At 45.8% G+C, this 19,784-nt stretch overlaps 1 protein-coding gene across 2 annotated transcripts in view; it reads right to left on the reverse strand.

Moving 5' to 3' along the window:
* The window catches only part of GAK (cyclin G associated kinase), a 414,917-nt gene that overhangs the window by 126,404 nt on the left and 268,729 nt on the right, over positions 1 to 19,784 (reverse strand). For both annotated transcript variants that reach the window (XM_075352640.1, XM_075352641.1), the window contains exons 12-14: positions 19,245 to 19,294; positions 13,315 to 13,463; positions 3,222 to 3,344 (exon numbers count right to left, since the gene is read on the reverse strand). In XM_075352640.1, the coding sequence (XP_075208755.1) occupies positions 3,222 to 3,344; positions 13,315 to 13,463; positions 19,245 to 19,294 (322 nt within the window). The remainder of the gene's footprint in view (positions 1 to 3,221; positions 3,345 to 13,314; positions 13,464 to 19,244; positions 19,295 to 19,784) is intronic.

The following is a 19,784-nucleotide window of genomic DNA, read 5'->3' on the forward strand; positions in this document are numbered from 1 at the left end:
GTCTAAAACGCTGCAAACACTGATCGTGGGCATGCACCCTAAAGGACACCTGTGCAATAATCCTGCTGTCTAATCAGCATTTTGATTAGCCACACCTGTGAGGTAGATGGATTACCGTATTTTTCGCTTTATAAGACGCACTTTTGTTCCCCCAAATTTTGGGGGAAAGTAGGGGGTGCGTCTTATAATCCGAATATACAGGGGGGGGGGGTGTATATATATATATATATATATACACACACTACAGAGTCCAGGGGAGGTGCGGGCAGCTCTGGAGCTCTGCTGGGGGGCTTGTGAAAGCTGGGAGCAGCAGCGTTTGATCTCCTGCTCCCGCTCATATAATATGCACAGCCGCTGTCCACCACCATGGTGCTGAAAGTGCACCGCGGCGATCGGCTGGGGCAGCAGTGTATATTATATCTGCCTGCACCCTTCTTTGATTGCACATGCCCCCTCCCCCTGTGTTAGCTATGGCCCCTATGCTGCTGCATACAGTAAAATAATAAACTTTTTACTCACCTCCTCCAGCGTGTCTGCCCGGCCTCCCTCCTGCTGCTGTGATAAGGCACAAGAGATTTCACTCTGCCGTGCCGATCACATGACCGGCCAAGAACCAGGAAATGCAGGAGGCCGGAGCTCAACCCCGAGGAGGGGGACACGAGACAGGAAAATGCTGGAGAAGGTAAGGAAAGCGTTTATTTTACTAAAAGCAGCAGCATGGGGCGATATCTAACACAGGGAGCTGTGTGCCAGCAATAGTGGGCCGTGTGCCGCCACATGGGGCCGTGTGCCAGCAATAGTGGGCCGTGTGCCGCCACATGGGGCCGTGTGCCAGCCACATGGGGCCGTGTGCCAGCCACAGGGGGCCGTGTGCCAGCCACAGGGGGCCGTGTGCCAGCCACAGGGGGCCGTGTGCCAGCCACAGGGGGCCGTGTGCCAGCCACAGGGGGCCGTGTGCCAGCCACAGGGGGCCGTGTGCCAGCCACAGGGGGCCGTGTGCCAGCCACAGGGGGCCGTGTGCCAGCCACAGAGGGCCGTGTGCCAGCCATAGAGGGCCGTGTGCCAGCCATAGAGGATGTGAGCCAGGCATAGGGGACATGTGGCATCACTGGGCCATATCCAGATTCAGAGGGCTAATTTTAGGATGGGGGGGCTATGAGGGACATATACCCTATATGATTTGTTAGACGGACACTGGCATTATAAGACGGACCCCATTTATTAAAAAATTCTCTATTCCTTCACCAAATTTGGGGGTGCGTCTTATAATCAGGTGCGTCTTATAAAGCGAAAAATACGGTATCTTGGATCTCGGCAAAGAAGTGTTCACTAACACAGATTTAGACTAATTTGTGAACAATAATTAACCTCTTTACGACCAAGGACGTAACTGTACATCCTTAGTGGCCTCCCTGTGGTTACCATTGGCTCCGGCGGCGAGCGTGCGGTAATCCCCGCACATAGAAGTGTGGCTAACAGACGCTGGTGGATCAGAGCGCCTGTTAACCAATTAGATTACGCTGTCGAATACTGACAACATGATTTAAAGGGCCACGGTGGGGATCGCACCGTTCCCTGCCATCAGCAGCCCCATGATGTGATCATGGTGCGCCTTGGTGTTGCCACGGTAGCGCGGGGTCAGAGCCGACAGAGCGCTGACTCTCACAGAAACGCAGCATTTCTCCTGATCAGAGCGATGCTGCTCTGATCAAGAGAAATGAACAAGCAATCCGACTGTCCAGTGATAATTTGCCCTAGGGGGATTAATAAAATAAATAAAACACAATTTTTTAAAAAAAAAAAAAAAATGGAAAAAAAAAAAAATGCAATAACCAGCGATCAAAATGTACTATCTCCACAAAAATGATACCATTAAAAACGCCAGCTTAAAATACAAAAAATAAGCATTACTGAACCCCAGATCCCAGAAAATGAGAACGCTACAGAAAATGGTGACAAAAGCAAGCGTTACTTTTTTTTTGGACAAACTTCTGAATTGTTTTAACCCCTTAGATAAAAGTAAACATACACATGTTTGGCATCTATGAACTCGTATCGACATGAGGCATCATACTGACACATCAGTCTTACCATATAGTGAACGCTGTGAATAAAAGACCCCAAAAACAATCGTGCAATTGCATTTGTTTTTGCAACTTTACCTCACTTGGAATTTTTTTCCCATTTTCCAGTAAACTATATGATAAAACTAATGATTTCATTCAAAAGTACAACTCGTCTCGCAAAAAACAAGGCCTCATATGGAGATTGACAGAAAAATAACGTTATGGCTCTTGGAAGAAGGGGAGGAGAAAACAAAATGAAAAACTGAAAATTGCCCGGGGGTAAAGGTGTTAAAGGGAACCTGTCAGGTAATTTATGTGTTCTAACCTAGAAGCAGGGTGATGTGTGGCCTAGTAACCCCTTCCTACCCATCCCTGTGTTGTAATATTGTGTAATGTGCATGTATAAAAATATGTATTATTACTTAAGTGTACCCTATGTAAATGAGCAGGGGCTCTAGTCCCCTGAGCTTTGCATAGCCCTGTGGGCGTCTGCATGTTTTCTGTGATATCACGCCCCTGTGGGCGTGATACCATGGATTTTACACGAGTGATGTACCGCACGCGCAGGATCTCAAAGAGCGACGCTCATGTAAATGAATGGTATCACGCCCACAAGGGCGTGTTACCACTGAAAACATGCAAACGCCCACAGGGCAATGCGATGCCCATGGGGCTAGAGCCCCTGCTCATTTACATAAGGTACACATAAGTAATTAAACATTTTTATACATGCACATTACACAATATTACAACACAGGGATGGGTAGAAAATAGTTACTAGGCCACACATCACACTACTACTAAGTTAGAACACAAATTACCTGACAGGTTCCCTTTAAGAGAAAAAGACCTTTTGTAAATAGGAAAAGTCTTAGCTCTTTTAGTTGAGTTCCTGTGTCATCAGTAGCTTGTTGCCTTTCACTATTGTGAAGTCCCCTTTATCACTTATAGCAGACAAAATAGATGAATAGCCGCAGCTTATTTCCTCAAGTTTGGATGGATGGTCCGTTTCGGTGGCTTCCTAGCTTGGACTCCCTGCCTCCTCAGTACATCACGGGACACTGCATTGAGTGCATGTGTCACAACAAGGTACAGCGACTAATAGAAGGATTTTGGGTGCAACTGACTGTTAAAGGGGAATGTGTATCTACTCACAAGACAGTGTACAATGCAGACATTTTTGGGATTTTGTTTCAGCCACAAGTGCATGTTTTTACAGATGCTGTAGAGGTTCCTGAGATTTGGGGCACGTCTTCCAGGCCAACCACATTCGGAGACCTGCGAGTAGGAAATGAATAGATCAAACATAAAAACATTTTTAGAAAATGGCTCAGATTCAAAATAATACTGCATAACTGCTAAGTTTCTACTAAACAACTTTTAGCACATGAACAACAGCATAACCATAATAAATGAAGTTCAGTAATGGCCCACATACCCAAGATAATTTTAGATTCCGCAATGTTACTAAGGGTGAGCCATCCTTTCAAATAGTCAATTTTGTGTAGAGTTTCAGCGCAAAACCATGAGGTGTGGAGAAGCCCGGCTGGTAGTGAGGGACGAGCGAGCCCAAAAAGTAAAGTTTGGGGTTCATACTGGACACCTAGGGTTCGGAGCTCAAACTTCAACATTGATTTTTCACGAAAGTCCATGTCCAAGTGCAAGTGCTGTTCATATGTTAAAGGCAACAGCACAGCCAATCAACAAGCTTTCTGGCATGCGGAAGATACATCCATTGGATGTGCCAATTCTGGAACTTTGCCCGGCTTTTCCAGATTGCCCTGTTGCCGTGGCAATCAGGGTAAAACTTTTGGGGTTGACGTCAGCTATCATGAAGCCCAGGGGTTAGTAATGGAGAGGCAGCTATCAGACACCTACATTACTAACCCGGTAAGTATACAGTTAAACATACACACAGGAAAAAATAGTTTATCTGAAAACAAAATGAGGGAGTATTCTTTCAAATAAAATATTTTTTCCAGTTTGTGTGTTTTTTTTAACTGTACACTTACTGGGTTAGTAATGAGGGAGTATGATAAGATGCCTCTCCATTACTAACCCCTGGGCTTGATGCGAGCTGTCAATTACTCAGCCGACATCAACCCAAAAGTATTACCCCAATTGCCACAGCACCAGGGCAATCGGGAGGAGCCAGGCATAGAGCCAGTACTGGTGCATCTAATGGATGTACCACTTCTAGGGAGGCAGCTATTTTTAGGATGGAAAGGGCCAAGTAACCATGGGTCTTCCCTGCCAGATAATAGCATCCTCCATCAGTCTGCCTTACCTTATCTGGTCATCAAAAAAAAAAAAGAGGGGACGTTGTGTCGTTTTTTTATATTATTTAACTAAAACTTAAAAAAAAAAACAAAAAAAAAACAAAAAAAAACAGTATGGGGTCTTCTATTTTAGATAACCAGCTAAGGTAAAGCAGACAGCTGAAGGGTGCAGCAGTCTGCTTCATCAAGCTGGTTATCGAACATAAGGGAGACCCCACATTAGTTATTGCCTTACCACATTTGATTGCAGAGCAATTATACTGTTTTTACCCCCATTTTGCTTCCTTTTGCAGCCTCCTAGCCATAACTACAAACAATTTACAGCACCAAAGTTCAGGTCCCCATGGGCTTATATGAGGTTTGGGGTCAAGTTCAGGTTCTCAGCCAAACTTTTAAAGTCCGGCCAAACCCACACTCCGAGGGTTTGCTCATCCCTAGTGGTAATAGCAGAGCTGAATGGGTCTCTTAGGACCCAGAAGCTCCTGTTCTCTTCATGCGCCCAGTGATCACACGAAGAAAGCCTGGAGGAGGAATCACTGCATGATCTCATACAAGCAACTTACATTGCATTGCAGAGTAAGGTGTAGACTGCCAGATGTTTGAAATCTATGGGCAGTTCATATGTAGTTTAAGGGGTTAGACCTAGGTAGCTCCACTGCACCCAAGAACAACGTTCTGAAGACCCCCATTTGAATGGTGTAATGGCTACGCATGTGCACCACTGCTCTATTTATTGTGTATGGAGTGATGAAGGTAGATGAGCAGTTATATCTCCAGGTGTCCCATATAGACAATGAATGGAGTGGTGGTGGGTACAGGTGTTAGGTTGTTATGGAAGGCCAACTGAACCAAACAGTCCCCGAGGAAGAATGCGAAGCACACGTTGGGACTTTTCCCCACACCCACCCTGGTACGCTGTTTACAACTAGGTGAGCTCTGCAGAAGGTTGCTCGGTTTGTGATGGACACTGCATTCTGAAATGGAACTCTCCCCAGCCTGATCCCTAACTGGGTTTCATTATCCCTTATGGGAAATTTTTTTTAGGTAACCATATGGGTGATTGTTCCTATGTCTGTAATTATATATTTATTGCTCTTGGAGCAACATAATTGAGCACAGATTTATGTACCTAGGGGTGGATGTGTGGAATTTTTTCACTCACCGTATGTCGTTGCCTTGTATGTACATTGTGTTTTACATGTTCTATCCCTGTGTACCTGTGCACTATTTTTCGATAACTAATAAAATATACTATTTTGTATTTCCTATGCAGTGCTTATTTGAGTCAGTTGACCTAGGATATGAAGTTATGTGGGCAAATTTAAAGACTTTTTGGTCCTCTGTTTCTATATCAGGCATTTAGATTCCCAAAATGAGCAATTAAATACATTTTATTAAACCTCAGATACAGTTGCAAGCCATAAAGCTTCAATCGATTCTACAGCTCATTTTATAGGATGTTTAACTGATGGGGCTCTGAAACAGGGTGACCAAATTTCTGTGAAATCAAAGCAAACGTACCTTGGGGTTGGGGGGCAGCTGTTATACCTCCACTAATATTTGGTACTGGAGAGGAGAAGCGGGGTTAACGCCATGCTACCACCAGAAAGATTGTTGATTAATAATAAATTCTTTTATTCAATAGGTCAACGAGTTTCAGAGATCCAGTTCCAGTCTTCAGGACCAAGCAACAATCAACAATACATGGACCACGTATTGTTGATTCTTGCTTGGTCCTGAATAAGGGGACTGGATCCCTGAAACGCATTGACCTATGAAATAAGAAGGGAATTTTGTTTACTTACCGTAAATTCCTTTTCTTCTAGCTCTAATTGGGAGACCCAGACAATTGGGTGTATAGGCTATGCCTCCGGAGGCCGCACAAAGCACCACACCCAAAAGTGTTAAGCCCCTCCCCTTCTGCCTATACACCCCCCGTGCTCCCACGGGCTCCTCAGTTTTGGTGCAAAAGCAAGAAGGAGGAAAAAGAAATATCAACTGGTTTAAAGTAACTTCAATCCGAAGGAATATCGGAGAACTGAAACCATTCAACATGAACAACATGTGTACACAAAAAAACAGGGGCGGGTGCTGGGTCTCCCAATTAGAGCTAGAAGAAAAGGAATTTACGGTAAGTAAACAAAATTCCCTTCTTTTTCGCTCTATTGGGAGACCCAGACAATTGGGACGTCCAAAAGCAGTCCCTGGGTGGGTAAAATAATACCTCGTAAGAGAGCCGTAAAAACGGCCCTATCCTACAGGTGGGCAACCGCCGCCTGAAGGACTCGTCTACCTAGGCTAGCATCCGCCGCAGCATAGGTATGCACCTGATAGTGCTTCGTGAAAGTGTGCAGGCTCGACCAGGTAGCCGCCTGACACACCTGTTGAGCCGTAGCCTGGTGCCTCAAAGCCCAGGACGCTCCCACGGCTCTGGTAGAATGGGCCTTCAGTCCAGAGGGAACCGGAAGCCCAGCCGAACGGTAAGCTTCGATAATTGGCTCCTTGATCCACCGAGCCAGGGTTGATTTGGAAGCCTGTGACCCTTTACGCTGGCCAGCGACAAGGACAAAGAGTGCATCCGAGCGGCGCAGTGGTGCCGTACGAGAAATGTAGAATCTGAGTGCTCTCACCAGATCCAACAAGTGCAAATCCTTTTCACATTGGTGAACTGGATGAGGACAAAAAGAGGGTAAGGAGATATCCTGATTGAGATGAAAGGGGGATACCACCTTAGGGAGAAATTCCGGAACCGGACGTAGAACCACCTTGTCCTGGTGAAACACCAGAAAAGGGGCTTTGCACGACAACGCTGCTAGCTCAGACACTCTCCGAAGAGAAGTGACTGCTACTAGAAAAACCACTTTCTGCGAAAGTCGTGAGAGGGAGATATCTCTCATTGGCTCGAATGGTGGCTTCTGAAGAACCATCAGCACCCTGTTAAGATCCCAGGGTTCTAACGGCCGCTTGTAAGGTGGAACAATGTGACAAACTCCCTGCAGGAACGTGCGTACCTGTGGAAGTCTAGCTAGGCGCTTCTGGAAAAACACAGAGAGCGCTGAAACTTGTCCCTTAAGGGAGCCGAGCGACAAACCCTTTTCCAGTCCAGATTGAAGGAAGGACAGAAAAGTAGGTAATGCAAATGGCCAGGGAGAAAAACCCTGAGCAGAGCACCATGACAGAAAAATTCTCCACGTCCTGTGATAGATTTTTGCGGACGTTGGTTTCCTAGCCTGTCTCATAGTGGCAATGACTTCTTGAGATAACCCGGAAGACGCTAGGATCCAGGACTCAATGGCCACACAGTCAGGTTGAGGGCCGCAGAATTCAGATGGAAAAACGGCCCTTGAGATAGCAAGTCTGTTCGGTCTGGTAGTGCCCACGGTCGGCCGACCGTGAGATGCCACAGATCCGGATACCACGACCTCCTTGGCCAGTCTGGAGCGACGAGGATGGCGCGGCGGCAGTCGGCCCTGATCTTGCGTAACACTCTGGGCAACAGTGCCAGCGGAGGAAACACATAAGGGAGCTGAAACTGCGACCAATCCTGAACTAAGGCGTCTGCCGCCAGAGCTCTGGGATCTTGAGACCGTGCCATGAACGCTGGTACCTTGTTGTTGTGCCGGGACGCCATGAGGTCGACGTCCGGCACCCCCCAGCGGCAACAGATCTCCTGAAACACGTCCGGGTGAAGGGACCATTCCCCTGCGTCCATGCCCTGGCGACTGAGATAATCTGCTTCCCAGTTTTCCACGCCTGGGATGTGAACTGCGGATATGGTGGAGGCCGTGGCTTCCACCCACATCAAGATCCGCCGGACTTCCTGGAAGGCTTGACGACTGCGTGTGCCGCCTTGGTGGTTGATGTATGCCACCGCTGTGGAATTGTCCGACTGAATTCGGATCTGCTTGCCTGCCAACCACTGCTGGAATGCTTTCAGGGCAAGAAACACTGCCCGAATTTCCAGAACATTGATTTGAAGCGAGGACTCTTGTCGGGTCCACGTACCCTGAGTCCTGTGGTGGAGAAAAACCGCTCCCCACCCTGACAGACTCGCGTCCGTCGTGACTACTTCCCAGGATGGGGGTAGGAAGGATTTCCCCTTCGATAATGAAGTGGGAAGAAGCCACCACCGAAGTGAGGCTTTGGTCGCGTGAGAGAGGGAGACGGTCCTGTCGAGGGACGTCGGCTTCCTGTCCCATTTGCGTAGAATGTCCCATTGAAGGGGACGCAGGTGAAACTGTGCGAAAGGGACTGCTTCCATTGCTGCCACCATCTTCCCCAGGAAGTGCATGAGGCGCCTCAAGGGGTGTGACTGGCCTTGAAGGAGAGATTGTACCCCTTTCTGTAGTGACTGCTGCTTGATCAGCGGAAGCTTCACTATCGCTGAGAGGGTATGAAACTCCATGCCAAGGTACGTCAGCGATTGGGCCGGTGTCAGATTTGACTTTGGAAAATTGATGATCCACCCGAAACTCTGGAGAGTCTCCAGAGTAGTGTCGAGGCTGTGTTGGCATGCCTCTTGAGAGGGTGCCTTGATCAACAGATCGTCCAAGTACGGGGTTACAGAATGACCCTGAGAATGGAGGACCGCTACTACAGTAGCCATAACCTTGGTGAACACCCGTGGGGCTGTTGCCAGGCCGAATGGCAGTGCCACGAACTGCAGGTGTTCGTTTTCTATGGCGAAGCGCAAGAAGCGTTGGTGCTCTGGGGCAATCGGTACGTGGAGATAAGCATCTTTGATGTCGATCGATGCGAGGAAATCTCCTTGGGACATTGAGGCGATGACGGAGCGGAGGGATTCCATCCGGAACCGCCTGGTCTTTACGTGTTTGTTGAGAAGTTTCAGGTCCAGGACAGGACGGAAAGACCCGTCCTTCTTTGGGACCACAAACAAGTTGGAGTAAAAACCGTGGCCCTGTTGCTGAAGAGGAACAGGGACCACCACTCCTTCTGCCTTCAGAGTGCCCAGCGCCTGCCGAAGAGCCTCGGCTCGCTCGGGAGGCGGGGATGACCTGAAGAATCGAGTCGGGGGACGAGAGATGAACTCTATCTTGTAACCGTGAGACAGAATGTCTCTCACCCAGCGGTCTTTTATTTGTGGCAGCCAGGTGTCGCAAAAGCGGGAGAGCCTGCCACCGACCGAGGATGCTACTAGAGGAGGTCGAAAGTCATGAGGAAGCCGCTTTGTTAGCGGTGCCTCCAATGGTCTTTTTAGGACGTGACTTATACCGCCATGCATCAGAGTTCCTTTGTTCTTTCTGAGACCTTTTGGACGAGGAGAATTGGGACCTGCCCGCGCCCCGAAAGGACCGAAACCTCGACTGCCCTCTCCTCTGTTGGGAGAGATTCTGTTTGGGCTGGGGTAAGGATGTATCCTTTCCCTTGGATTGTTTGATGATTTCATCCAGGCGCTCACCAAACAGCCTGTCGCCAGAAATTGGCAAACTGGTTAAGCGCTTTTTGGAAGCAGAATCTGCCTTCCATTCCCGTAGCCACAAGGCCCTGCGGAGTACCACCGAATTGGCGGCCGCAACCGCCGTACGACTCACAGAGTCCAGGACAGCATTCATAGCGTAAGAGGCAATTGCCGAGGTCTGGGAGGTAATGGATGCCACTTGTGGCGCGGCCGTGCATGTAGCTGCTTCAATTTTCGCTTGACCTGCTGATATAGCTTGTAGCGCCCATACGGCTGCGAATGCTGGGGCAAAAGAAGCTCCGATAGCCTCATAGATGGATTTCAACCAGAGCTCCATCTGCCTGTCAGTGGCATCTTTAAGCGAGGCCCCATCTTCCACTGCGAGTATGGATCTAGCCGCCAGTCTGGAGATTGGAGGATCCACCTTGGGACATTGAGTCCAACTTTTAACCACGTCCGTGGGAAAAGGATAACGTGTATCCTTAAGGCGCTTAGAAAAACGCTTATCTGGACAAGCATGGTGATTCTGGATTGCCTCTCTGAAATCAGAGTGGTCTAGAAACATATTCTGTGTACGCTTGGGGAACCTGAAGCGAAATTTCTCCTGCTGAGAATCTGACTCCTCCGCCGGAGGGGCTGAGGGAGAAATATCCAGCAACTGATGGATGGACGCAATAAGATCATTTACTATGGCGTCCCCGTCAGGAGTATTAAGATTGAGAGCGCTCTCAGGATCAGAATCCTGATCAGCTGTCTCCGCATCATCAACCAGAGATTCTCCCCGCTGAGACCCTAAACAATATGATGTCGAGGGAAATTCTAAGCGAGCCCGCTTAGTCGATCTGGGGCTGGGGTCTAAGTCAGAACCCTCAGTCTGGGATGTATGAGATACCCCGGGAGGACATTGTTGGTCCAGCTGAGGGGGGACAGGGAACAATGATTCAACAGAGTCCCTGTGCTGAGATACCGGCCTGGACTGCAAGGCTTCTAGTATCTTAGCCATAGTCTCAGAGAGTTTTGCAAACTCAGTCCCCGTCACCTGGACAGTGTCAACAGGTGGCTCCCCCTGGGCCCCTCTTAGCACAGGCTCCGGCTGAAGAAGTGTCACAGGGGTCGAACACTGCACACAATGGGGGTCAGTGGAACCTGCCGGTAGTGGGGTCTTACATGCGGCGCAGGCAACATAATAAGCCTGTGTTTTGGCACCCCTGCCTTTTGTGGGCGCCATGCTATAGTTTTTCCTGAGTAACACAATAGGTATATAGCCAGAATGAACTGTGCTCATACAGTGTAAAGTATGTACAGTACACAAATAATGTACCCATACACTTACAGCACCATGGGGCTAGCACCACATGTGCTGCTTACCAGCCGCCTAAGCGGTTGTGAGGCCACCAGAGACCGTGTCTGGGTCTCCCATGAATATGTCCCTCTCTGCAGCGTCGGTGGAGCTGACAGGAATGGCTGCGGCGTCCTGACGAGCTGAGGAAGCTGTGGGCGTGGCCTAGAAAGAGCGCGAAACGGGCGCTCACACTGTGCACAGTGAGGGGAGTGGAGCATGTAAATCATACTCCAGCCCTCATTGCTGCTCGCTCCGTGCAGCGTTCCGCCCTTCTCCTGCCTGTCAGGGCTGAGGGCGGGAGAGAAAGGGAAACTAGGCCGCAATGAAGCCGGGGACTGTAGTAATAAACGCGGCCGCCGTAAAAGCGCGGCCGCGTGAAAGTCCCCGGCGAACTACAAGTCCCAGCCGCGCCGCAGTGTCCCATGGCAACGGCGGTCAGTGCGGTAGCCCTTACATAAAAACACACTCAGCGACGCTGAGTGTGTAATGGCACATATAGACCCGGCAGCGCCGCGGTCCCCGGTGCACTAGCACACCCAGCAAAGCTGAGGTGATGCCGTGCGCGGTCCCCCCAGGGATACAGAATACCTCTAAGATGCAGGGCCATGTCCCTGAACGGTATCGGCTCCTATCCATCAGGCTCCACAGGAGTTGAGGATGGAGCACAGTCTCAGTGCCTGGAGACTGATGGGATCCCACTTCGCCCAGAGCCCTAAGGGGGATGGGGAAGGAAAAACAGCATGTGGGCTCCAGCCTCCGTACCCGCAATGGATACCTCAACCTTAACAACACCGCCGACAAAAGTGGGGTGAGAAGGGAGCATGCTGGGGGCCCTACATGGGCCCACTTTTCTTCCAACCGACATAGTCAGCAGCTGCTGCTGACTAATCTGTGGAGCTGTGCTGTGCATGTCTGCCTCCTTCGCACAAAGCCTAAAAACTGAGGAGCCCGTGGGAGCACGGGGGGTGTATAGGCAGAAGGGGAGGGGCTTAACACTTTTGGGTGTGGTGCTTTGTGCGGCCTCCGGAGGCATAGCCTATACACCCAATTGTCTGGGTCTCCCAATAGAGCGAAAAAGAAAAATGTATTATTAATCAACAATCTTTATTCCTGGCAGTAGCACGGCGTTAACCCCGCTTCTCCTCTCCAGCAGGGCTGTGGAGTCGGTAAGCCAAACCTTCGACTCCGACTCCGACTCCTCAAATTCTCTTGCACCGACTCCGACTCCGACTCCGACTCCGACTCCGACTCCGACTCCGACTCCGACTCCGACTCCGACTCCGACTCCGACTCCGACTCCGACTCCGACTCCGACTCCGACTCCGGCTCCTACATATATTGCTTATAGTTAGGTGAAAAATTTATTGTAGTACATGAATATGTGTATGTGAACATCAGACATTTAATAATTTTTATGATACAATAATCAAGATATTTGGATAGAACATAAAATATATTTATTGGAATACAACTTTAGAACACAAAAAACTGTAATAAATTGTAAATATGTAATACACTATGTAATATACAGTAGATTACATATATATCTTGTGTGTGTGTATATACACTGTATATATATATATATTATATATATTACATATTTACAATTTATTAGTTTTTTTGTGTTCTAAAGTTGTATTCCAATAAATATTTTATGTTCTATCCAAATATCTTGATTATTGTATCATAAAAACAATTAAATGTCTGATGTTCACATTGTACTACAATACATTTTTCACTTAAATATAAGCATTATACTAAATGTTGTTATTTAGTAAAATATTCAGCACATTCTGCATTGCACTCCTGTCCCCAATTTATTATATATTTTAGGAGTCGGAGTCGGTGCATTTTATACCGACTCCGACTCCGACTCCACCAAAATGAGCTCCGACTCCGACTCCACGACTCCGACTCCACAGCCCTGCTCTCCAGCATTGAATATTAACCCACGTGAGGTTGCAGCAGCCTTCATAGGGGTTGTGACTATCACAACCTTACTAGGTGAGTGTTATTTCTTATACACCACTATTTTTCATCTGGTAAGATCCTATTGTGCTCTTTCCCTAGTCTTCATACCTCTACTAATAAAATATCTAACATTTCCTGTAGATATTCCAAATAATTCTCAGTCATGAAGAATGAATTTGGCGTTATTACATACTCATCATCCGTACAGACATGCTAATCAGGTTTACTGCATCTTACCCTGTTATGAAACCTGGCAGGCCTGTATTTCCGCAAGCATAAATTATAAATAGCATAAGTCCCAGGATGCTTTGCATCCAGGTACAGACGGACATCTTCAATGTTATTCTTTAAGGCAGATTCCACGCCCTCAGCAGGAAAGGACATTACTAAGATATAAAGAGGAGAAGAAAGGGATAAGTAAGATTTTACAGCCTAAATGGAGTCTAGAATCTTTAATTATAAGAAAAATGTTCAGTGAATAATAAAATGTCAGGTCAAGACTAAACTATTTTTTAAGTTGTATGTATCCAATTTTTTTATTTTTTTTTTAAGTGGTTGTCCGGTGACCACTTCTTGATGAGGCGCTAACAGCTGGAACCCACCTAGATCGGCAGAAAAAGGCACTTTTATCCCTGTTAGAATTCATTCTCTATGGGGCTGCTGAGCAATGAACCCAAATTTTTTTGGCAGCTCCGTAGAGAATGAATAGAACCCTAGTTGGGCATGTTCCACTCCATTCTAAAGTGGATAGAAGTACCCTACAGGGGGGAAAAAAATTGTCTCTTTGGCTGATCGGTTAGGGATCCAGCAGACAGACTCACACTGATCAATAAGTTATCACCTAACACGTGGATAATTGATAAAGGGGTGGTCCAACGAAAATAAATTAAGTATAAAATAGTCAGGTTACCCATTTCTCAGGAGCTGCATTTTGAACAATGGTAAGGAATAAGGAGGTAAAGATTTATTATCTAAACAGAATATAAATATTAGGGACATATGGAGGCTGCTTCTTGCTGAACACTCCCACACTCTAGTATGTAATAAGTTTCATAAACCTATCAAGCTTGAGAACGACAGGAACTTTTGATCACTTTTGAGGTTCTGAATCCTAACGGGAGGAGCTCTGTGCTTAATTTCCATTCATTGGAAGTAAGACATCCTGGAAAGCACAGATAATATTTTATACTTCTAACTTTAAGTTCTGCAAAAAAGGGAAAAATATCCTTTAACAACCTATCATGTCCCTTTCATTCACAAAATGTCCAAAAATTACCATATTGTTCATACTATCAGATGCTCTCCACCAACAACCTCCTCCATACCAAGATGGGAGATATACAGTGGGGAAAATAAGTACTTGATACACTGCCGATTTTCCATGTTTTCCCACCTATAAAGATTTGAGAGGTCTGTAATTCTTATCGGCGGCACACTACAACTGGGACACAAAATAAAAAGAAATCCAGAAAAACACAATGTATGATTTGTAAATAATTATTTGCATTTTATTGCATGAAAAAAATACAGTGCCTTGTGAAAGTATTAGGCCCCTTGAATATTTCAACCTTTTACCACATTTCAGGCTTCAAACATAAAAGATAAAAAAATGTAAATTTTATGGTGAAGAATCAACCACCAGTGGGAATTGTGAATTTGAGCGAAATGTATTGCTTATTTTAAACTTTTATAAAAATATAAACTGAAAATTGGGGCGTGCAATATTATTCGGCCTCTTTAAATTAATACTTTGTAGTGCCACCTTTTGCTGCGATTACAGCTGCAAGTTGTTTGGGGTATGTCTCATACATGTCACATATCAGTTTTGCAAATCGAGAGACTGAAATTCTTGCCCATTCTTCGGGCTGAGAGGTTGGATGGAGAGCGTTTGAACAGCAGGTTTCGGCTCTTTCCACAGATTCTCGATTGGAGTCAGGTCTGGACTTTGACTTGGCCATTCTAAGAACTGGATACATTTATTTGTGAACCATTCCATTGTAGATTTTGCTTCACATTTGGGATCATTGTCTTGTTGGAAGACAAATCTCCATCCCAGTCTCAGGTTTTTTGCAGACTCCAACAGGTTATCTTCAAAAAATGGTTCTGTATTTGGCTCCATCCATCTTCCCATCAATTTTAACCATCTTCCCTGTCCCTGCTGAAAAAAAGCAGGCCCAAACCATGATGCTGCTGCCATCCCCATGTTTGACAGTGGGGATGGTGTGTTCAGGGTGATTAGTTTTGTTGCTTGTACGCCAAACATATCGTTTGGCATTGTGCCCAAAAAGTTCGATTTTGGTTTCATCTGTCCAAAGCACCTTCTTCCACATGTTTGGTGTGTCTCCCAGGTTGCTTGTGGCAAACTTTAAACAACATTATGGATATCTTTGAGAAATGGCTTTCTTCTTGCCACTCTTCCATAAAGGCCAGATTTGTGCAGTGTACAACTGATTGTTGTCCTATGGACAGACTCTCCCACCTCAGCTGTAGATCTCTGCAGTTCATCCAAAGTGATCATGGGCCGCTTAGCTGCATCTCTGATCAGTCTTCTCCTTCTTTCAGATGAAATTTTTGAGGGACGGCCGGGTCTTGGTAGATATGCAGTGGTATGATACTCCTTCCATTTCAATTTGATCGCTTGTACAGTTCTTCTTGGGATGTTTAAAGTTGTGGAAATATTTTTGTAACCAAATCCAGCTTTAAACTTCTCCACAACAGTATCACGGACCTGCCTGTTGTGTTCCTTGGTCTTCATGATGCTCTCTGTGCTTTAAACTGAACACAGACTATCACAGAGCAGGTGCATTTATACGGAGACTTGGTTACACACAGGTGGCTCATATTTATCATCTGTCATTTAGGACAACATTGGATCATTCAGAGATCCTCAATGAACTTCTGGAGTGTGTTTGATGCACTGTAAAGGGGCCGAATAATATTGCACGCCTCAATTTTCAGTTTATTATTTTTAATAAAAGTTTAAAATAAGCAATAAAAATCGTTTACCTTCACAATTGTGTTCTACTTGTTGTTGATTCTTCACCAGATAATTAAATTTTTTTATCTTCTTGTTTGAAGCCTGAAATGTGGGAAAAAGGTTGAAAAATTCAAGGGCGCCGAATACTTTCACAAGGCACTGTATTTGATCACCTACCAACCAGCAAGAGTCTGCTCTCACAGACCTGTTATTTTTTTTTTTTTTAAGAAGCCTCCTACTCTGCACTCATTACCTGTATTAATTGTACCTAGATAGAAAAAATATATCATACAATGTGATTTTCTGGATTTTTGGGAGGATTCTGTCTGTCGTGACTGAAGTGTACCAATGATGAAAATTACAGGACACTACAGTCTTTTTAGGTGGGAAAATTTGCAAAATCGGCAGTGTATGAAATACTTATTTTCCACACAGTAAATACATAGAAGGGGCCAAGGATGGGGAATATGAGTACAGAATTGTATGACATTACCCCTATAATAGTGTCAGCAGAAGATCTCCCCCCATAACAGTGCATCAGGACCACATTTTCTTTTGCTTAAGCCCTTCACCCCCGGCTGATTTTTTTTTTCTTTCTAGAGCTGTAACTTTTTTATTTTTCCGTCAATCTTGCCATATGAGGGCTTGATTTTTGCGGGACAAGCTGTACTTTTAAACGAAACAATAAGTTTTACCATAGAGTGTACTGGAAAACGGCAAAAATATTCTAAGTGCGGAAAAATTGCATGATTGTTTTTGAGATATTATATTCACCATGTTCACTATATGGTAAAACTGATGTGTCGGTGTGATGCCTAAGGACAATACGAGTTCGTAGACACCAAACGTGCATGGCTTTACTTTTATCAAAGGGGTTAAAAAAAAATCAGAAGTTTTTCCAAGAAAAAAGGCGCACTTTTTGCGCCATTTTTTACATGACCCGTAGAGTTTAATTTTTCGGGATATGGGGCTCGTGAAGGCTTAATTTTTTGTTTCTTGTGCTGATGTTTTTAATGGTACCATTTTTGAGCAGATACTATGTTTTGATCGCCTGTTACTGCATTTTGTGCAATATCTGCGGCGACAAAAAACCCCCCGTAACTTTGGCATTTGGAATTTTTTTTGCCGCTATGCTGTTTACTGATCAGATTAATTGATTTTATATTTTGATAAAATCGGGCATTTCTTAACGCGACAATACCAAATGTGTATATGTATTATTTTTGTAACCCTTTCATTTTCAATCGGGCGAATGGGGACTGATATAAACTTAAGTTTTACTTTTTTTTAATTTTTTAAAACTTTTTTTTGTTGTTGTTTTTTTTTTTACACTAGTCCCCCTAGGGGACTGTAAGGATCAGCAGTCTGATCGCTCATTTATTTCTGTTGATCACAGCTGTGATCACCAGAAATAATCACCTCATGTTACATGCAGCACTCGGCAGGGTGAAACAGGAAGTCATTTGAGCTATAGGAGTCATCACGACCATGTGCTACCATCGGCTTACAGTTATGTCACAGCGCCACCGATGGAGCAGGGTGAGTAAAGATTTAGCGAGGTGGGCATTTGAATCGTGTTGTCTCATTTTGACAGAGTGATTTAAGGGGTTAAAAGGCGCAAGTGGATAGCGGACTTACTCTTGCCTGTGAGGCACACGTCAGCTGTTCAAATCAGCTGACATGTGCAGGAATCTCCGCCAGCTGCCCGCAGCAGCCGCAGGTGATTACACCTATATGGCTATATATATACGCCCATGGACGTTAAGGGGTTAAAATGCGTTTTCTTTTTAACATTCTCCTTCTCTAAAACCTAGGTGCGTCTTAGGCCCTGTGCGCATGCTGTGGTTTTTTTGTGTTTTTTGGGTGCAGTTTTGGCCCCAATACTGCATGCATTTCCTTCCCCAGCAAAGTCTGAGACTTTTTTTTTTTTTCTGTCCACACGTTGAAGCTATTTTTTGGCTGCGTCTTTGTGGTGACCATAAAGATGAAGCAACTCAATTCTTTCTGCGATTTTGCCAGCATTTTTAAGCCCTTCCAGTCAATAGATTTGACATAAACAAAAAAAACCGCACTGGACAAAAACGCAATAAAAAACACAGTAAAACGCAGCAAAAAATGCATGCCGAGGAAGCGTTGAGACCAAAAACGTGCATCTTTGTGGTCACCACAAAGATGCAGCGTGCACACATAGCCTTATGGTGCAATCTGATTAGTTGCTTTGCAATAGCAGGTAAGAGCCATCGGAAAGAATAGCTTTTCATTTGGAGGCTAAAGGCCACGTCACACTAAGCAACATCGCTGCTGACGAACAACTTTTGTGACGTAACAACGATGTTGCTAGTGATGTTGCTGTGTGTGACATCCAGCAACAACCTGGCCCCTGCTGTGAGGTCGTTGGTTGTTGCTGAATGTCCTGGGCCATTTTTTAGTTGTCGTTCTCCCGCTGTGAAGCACACATCGCTGTGTGTGACAGCGACAGAGCAAAAACTAAATGTGCAGGCAGCAGGAGCCGGCTTCTGCGGACGCTGGTAACCACGGTAAACATCGGGTAACCAAGAAGCCCTTACCTTGGTTACCCGATATTTACCTTCGTTACCAGCGTCCCCGCTCTCACACTGCCAGTGCTGGCTCCCTGCTCTCTGCACACGTAGCCACAGTACACATCGGGTAATTAACCCGATGTGTACTGTGGCTAGGTGAGCAGGGAGCCAGCGCTAAGCGGTGTGCGCTGGTAACCAAGGTAAATATCGGGTTGGTTACCCGATATTTACCTTACTTACCAAGCGCAGCATCGCTTCCACGCGGCGCTGCTGGCTGGGGGCTGGTCACCGGTTGCTGGTGAGCTCACCAGCAACCCGTGTAGCGACTCTCCAGCGATCCCTGCCAGGTCAAATTGCTGGTGGGATCGCTGGAGTGTGACATCTCACGAGCGAACTCCTAGCAACTTACCAGCGATCCCTATCAGGTTGGATCGTTGTTGGGATCGCTGGTAAGTTTAGTGTGACTGGGCCTTTAGTCACAAGCACTTACTTCAGGTGTTTCCTTTTATGTGCAGGGAAAATATTTGGCTAATAACATTACTGCTTTGATATGAAGTGATCGCCAAGGTTTACAGAATGTAAGCTCACAAGTGTGCTGTTGGTGAGCTTGATAAGAACATATCAGTACTCTGATGCAAATGTTGACATACCTGCTATCCTAGAGGTGATATAAGACAAATCCAGATCTCCTTTTGCATAACTGAAAAATTAGAAAGGTTTGAAAGCAGTTAATATTTTCATTGTTTTAATATATATTTTTATATTGGATTTCACCTACATATCATGGGAGGTGTAGCTTTTTTTCCTGACCAAAACCTAATCTTGTGGCAGAAATTCTCCTGGCAGTCTTCTGCAGTTTTGGTGTTTTCTTAATGGTGTTTTTGATGCGTTTTTGGTGAAACATATTTTGATCATTTGAAAAAGGCATCTCCAAATCCTGAAACATTTATGGACATCTATGAACAATTAATAAGGAGAGAAACAAACTCCCCTTAATATATAAAAATGTTAACAGATGTCTGTCTTACTCATGTGACGCCCCTGGACTATCCGGTCGTCACAGGGTACTGCACGCTCTCTCTCTTCAGTGCAGTATTCAAAAATCCCTCATGGTTCTGGGTCCCCATCTTACAGTGCTGCCTCCAACAGCAAATCAAATCCTAGATACACCCTGCACCACACCCAGTAGA

Source organism: Anomaloglossus baeobatrachus, chromosome 1 (genome assembly GCF_048569485.1).
Source record: "Anomaloglossus baeobatrachus isolate aAnoBae1 chromosome 1, aAnoBae1.hap1, whole genome shotgun sequence".
NCBI classification, from domain to species: domain Eukaryota; kingdom Metazoa; phylum Chordata; class Amphibia; order Anura; family Aromobatidae; genus Anomaloglossus; species Anomaloglossus baeobatrachus.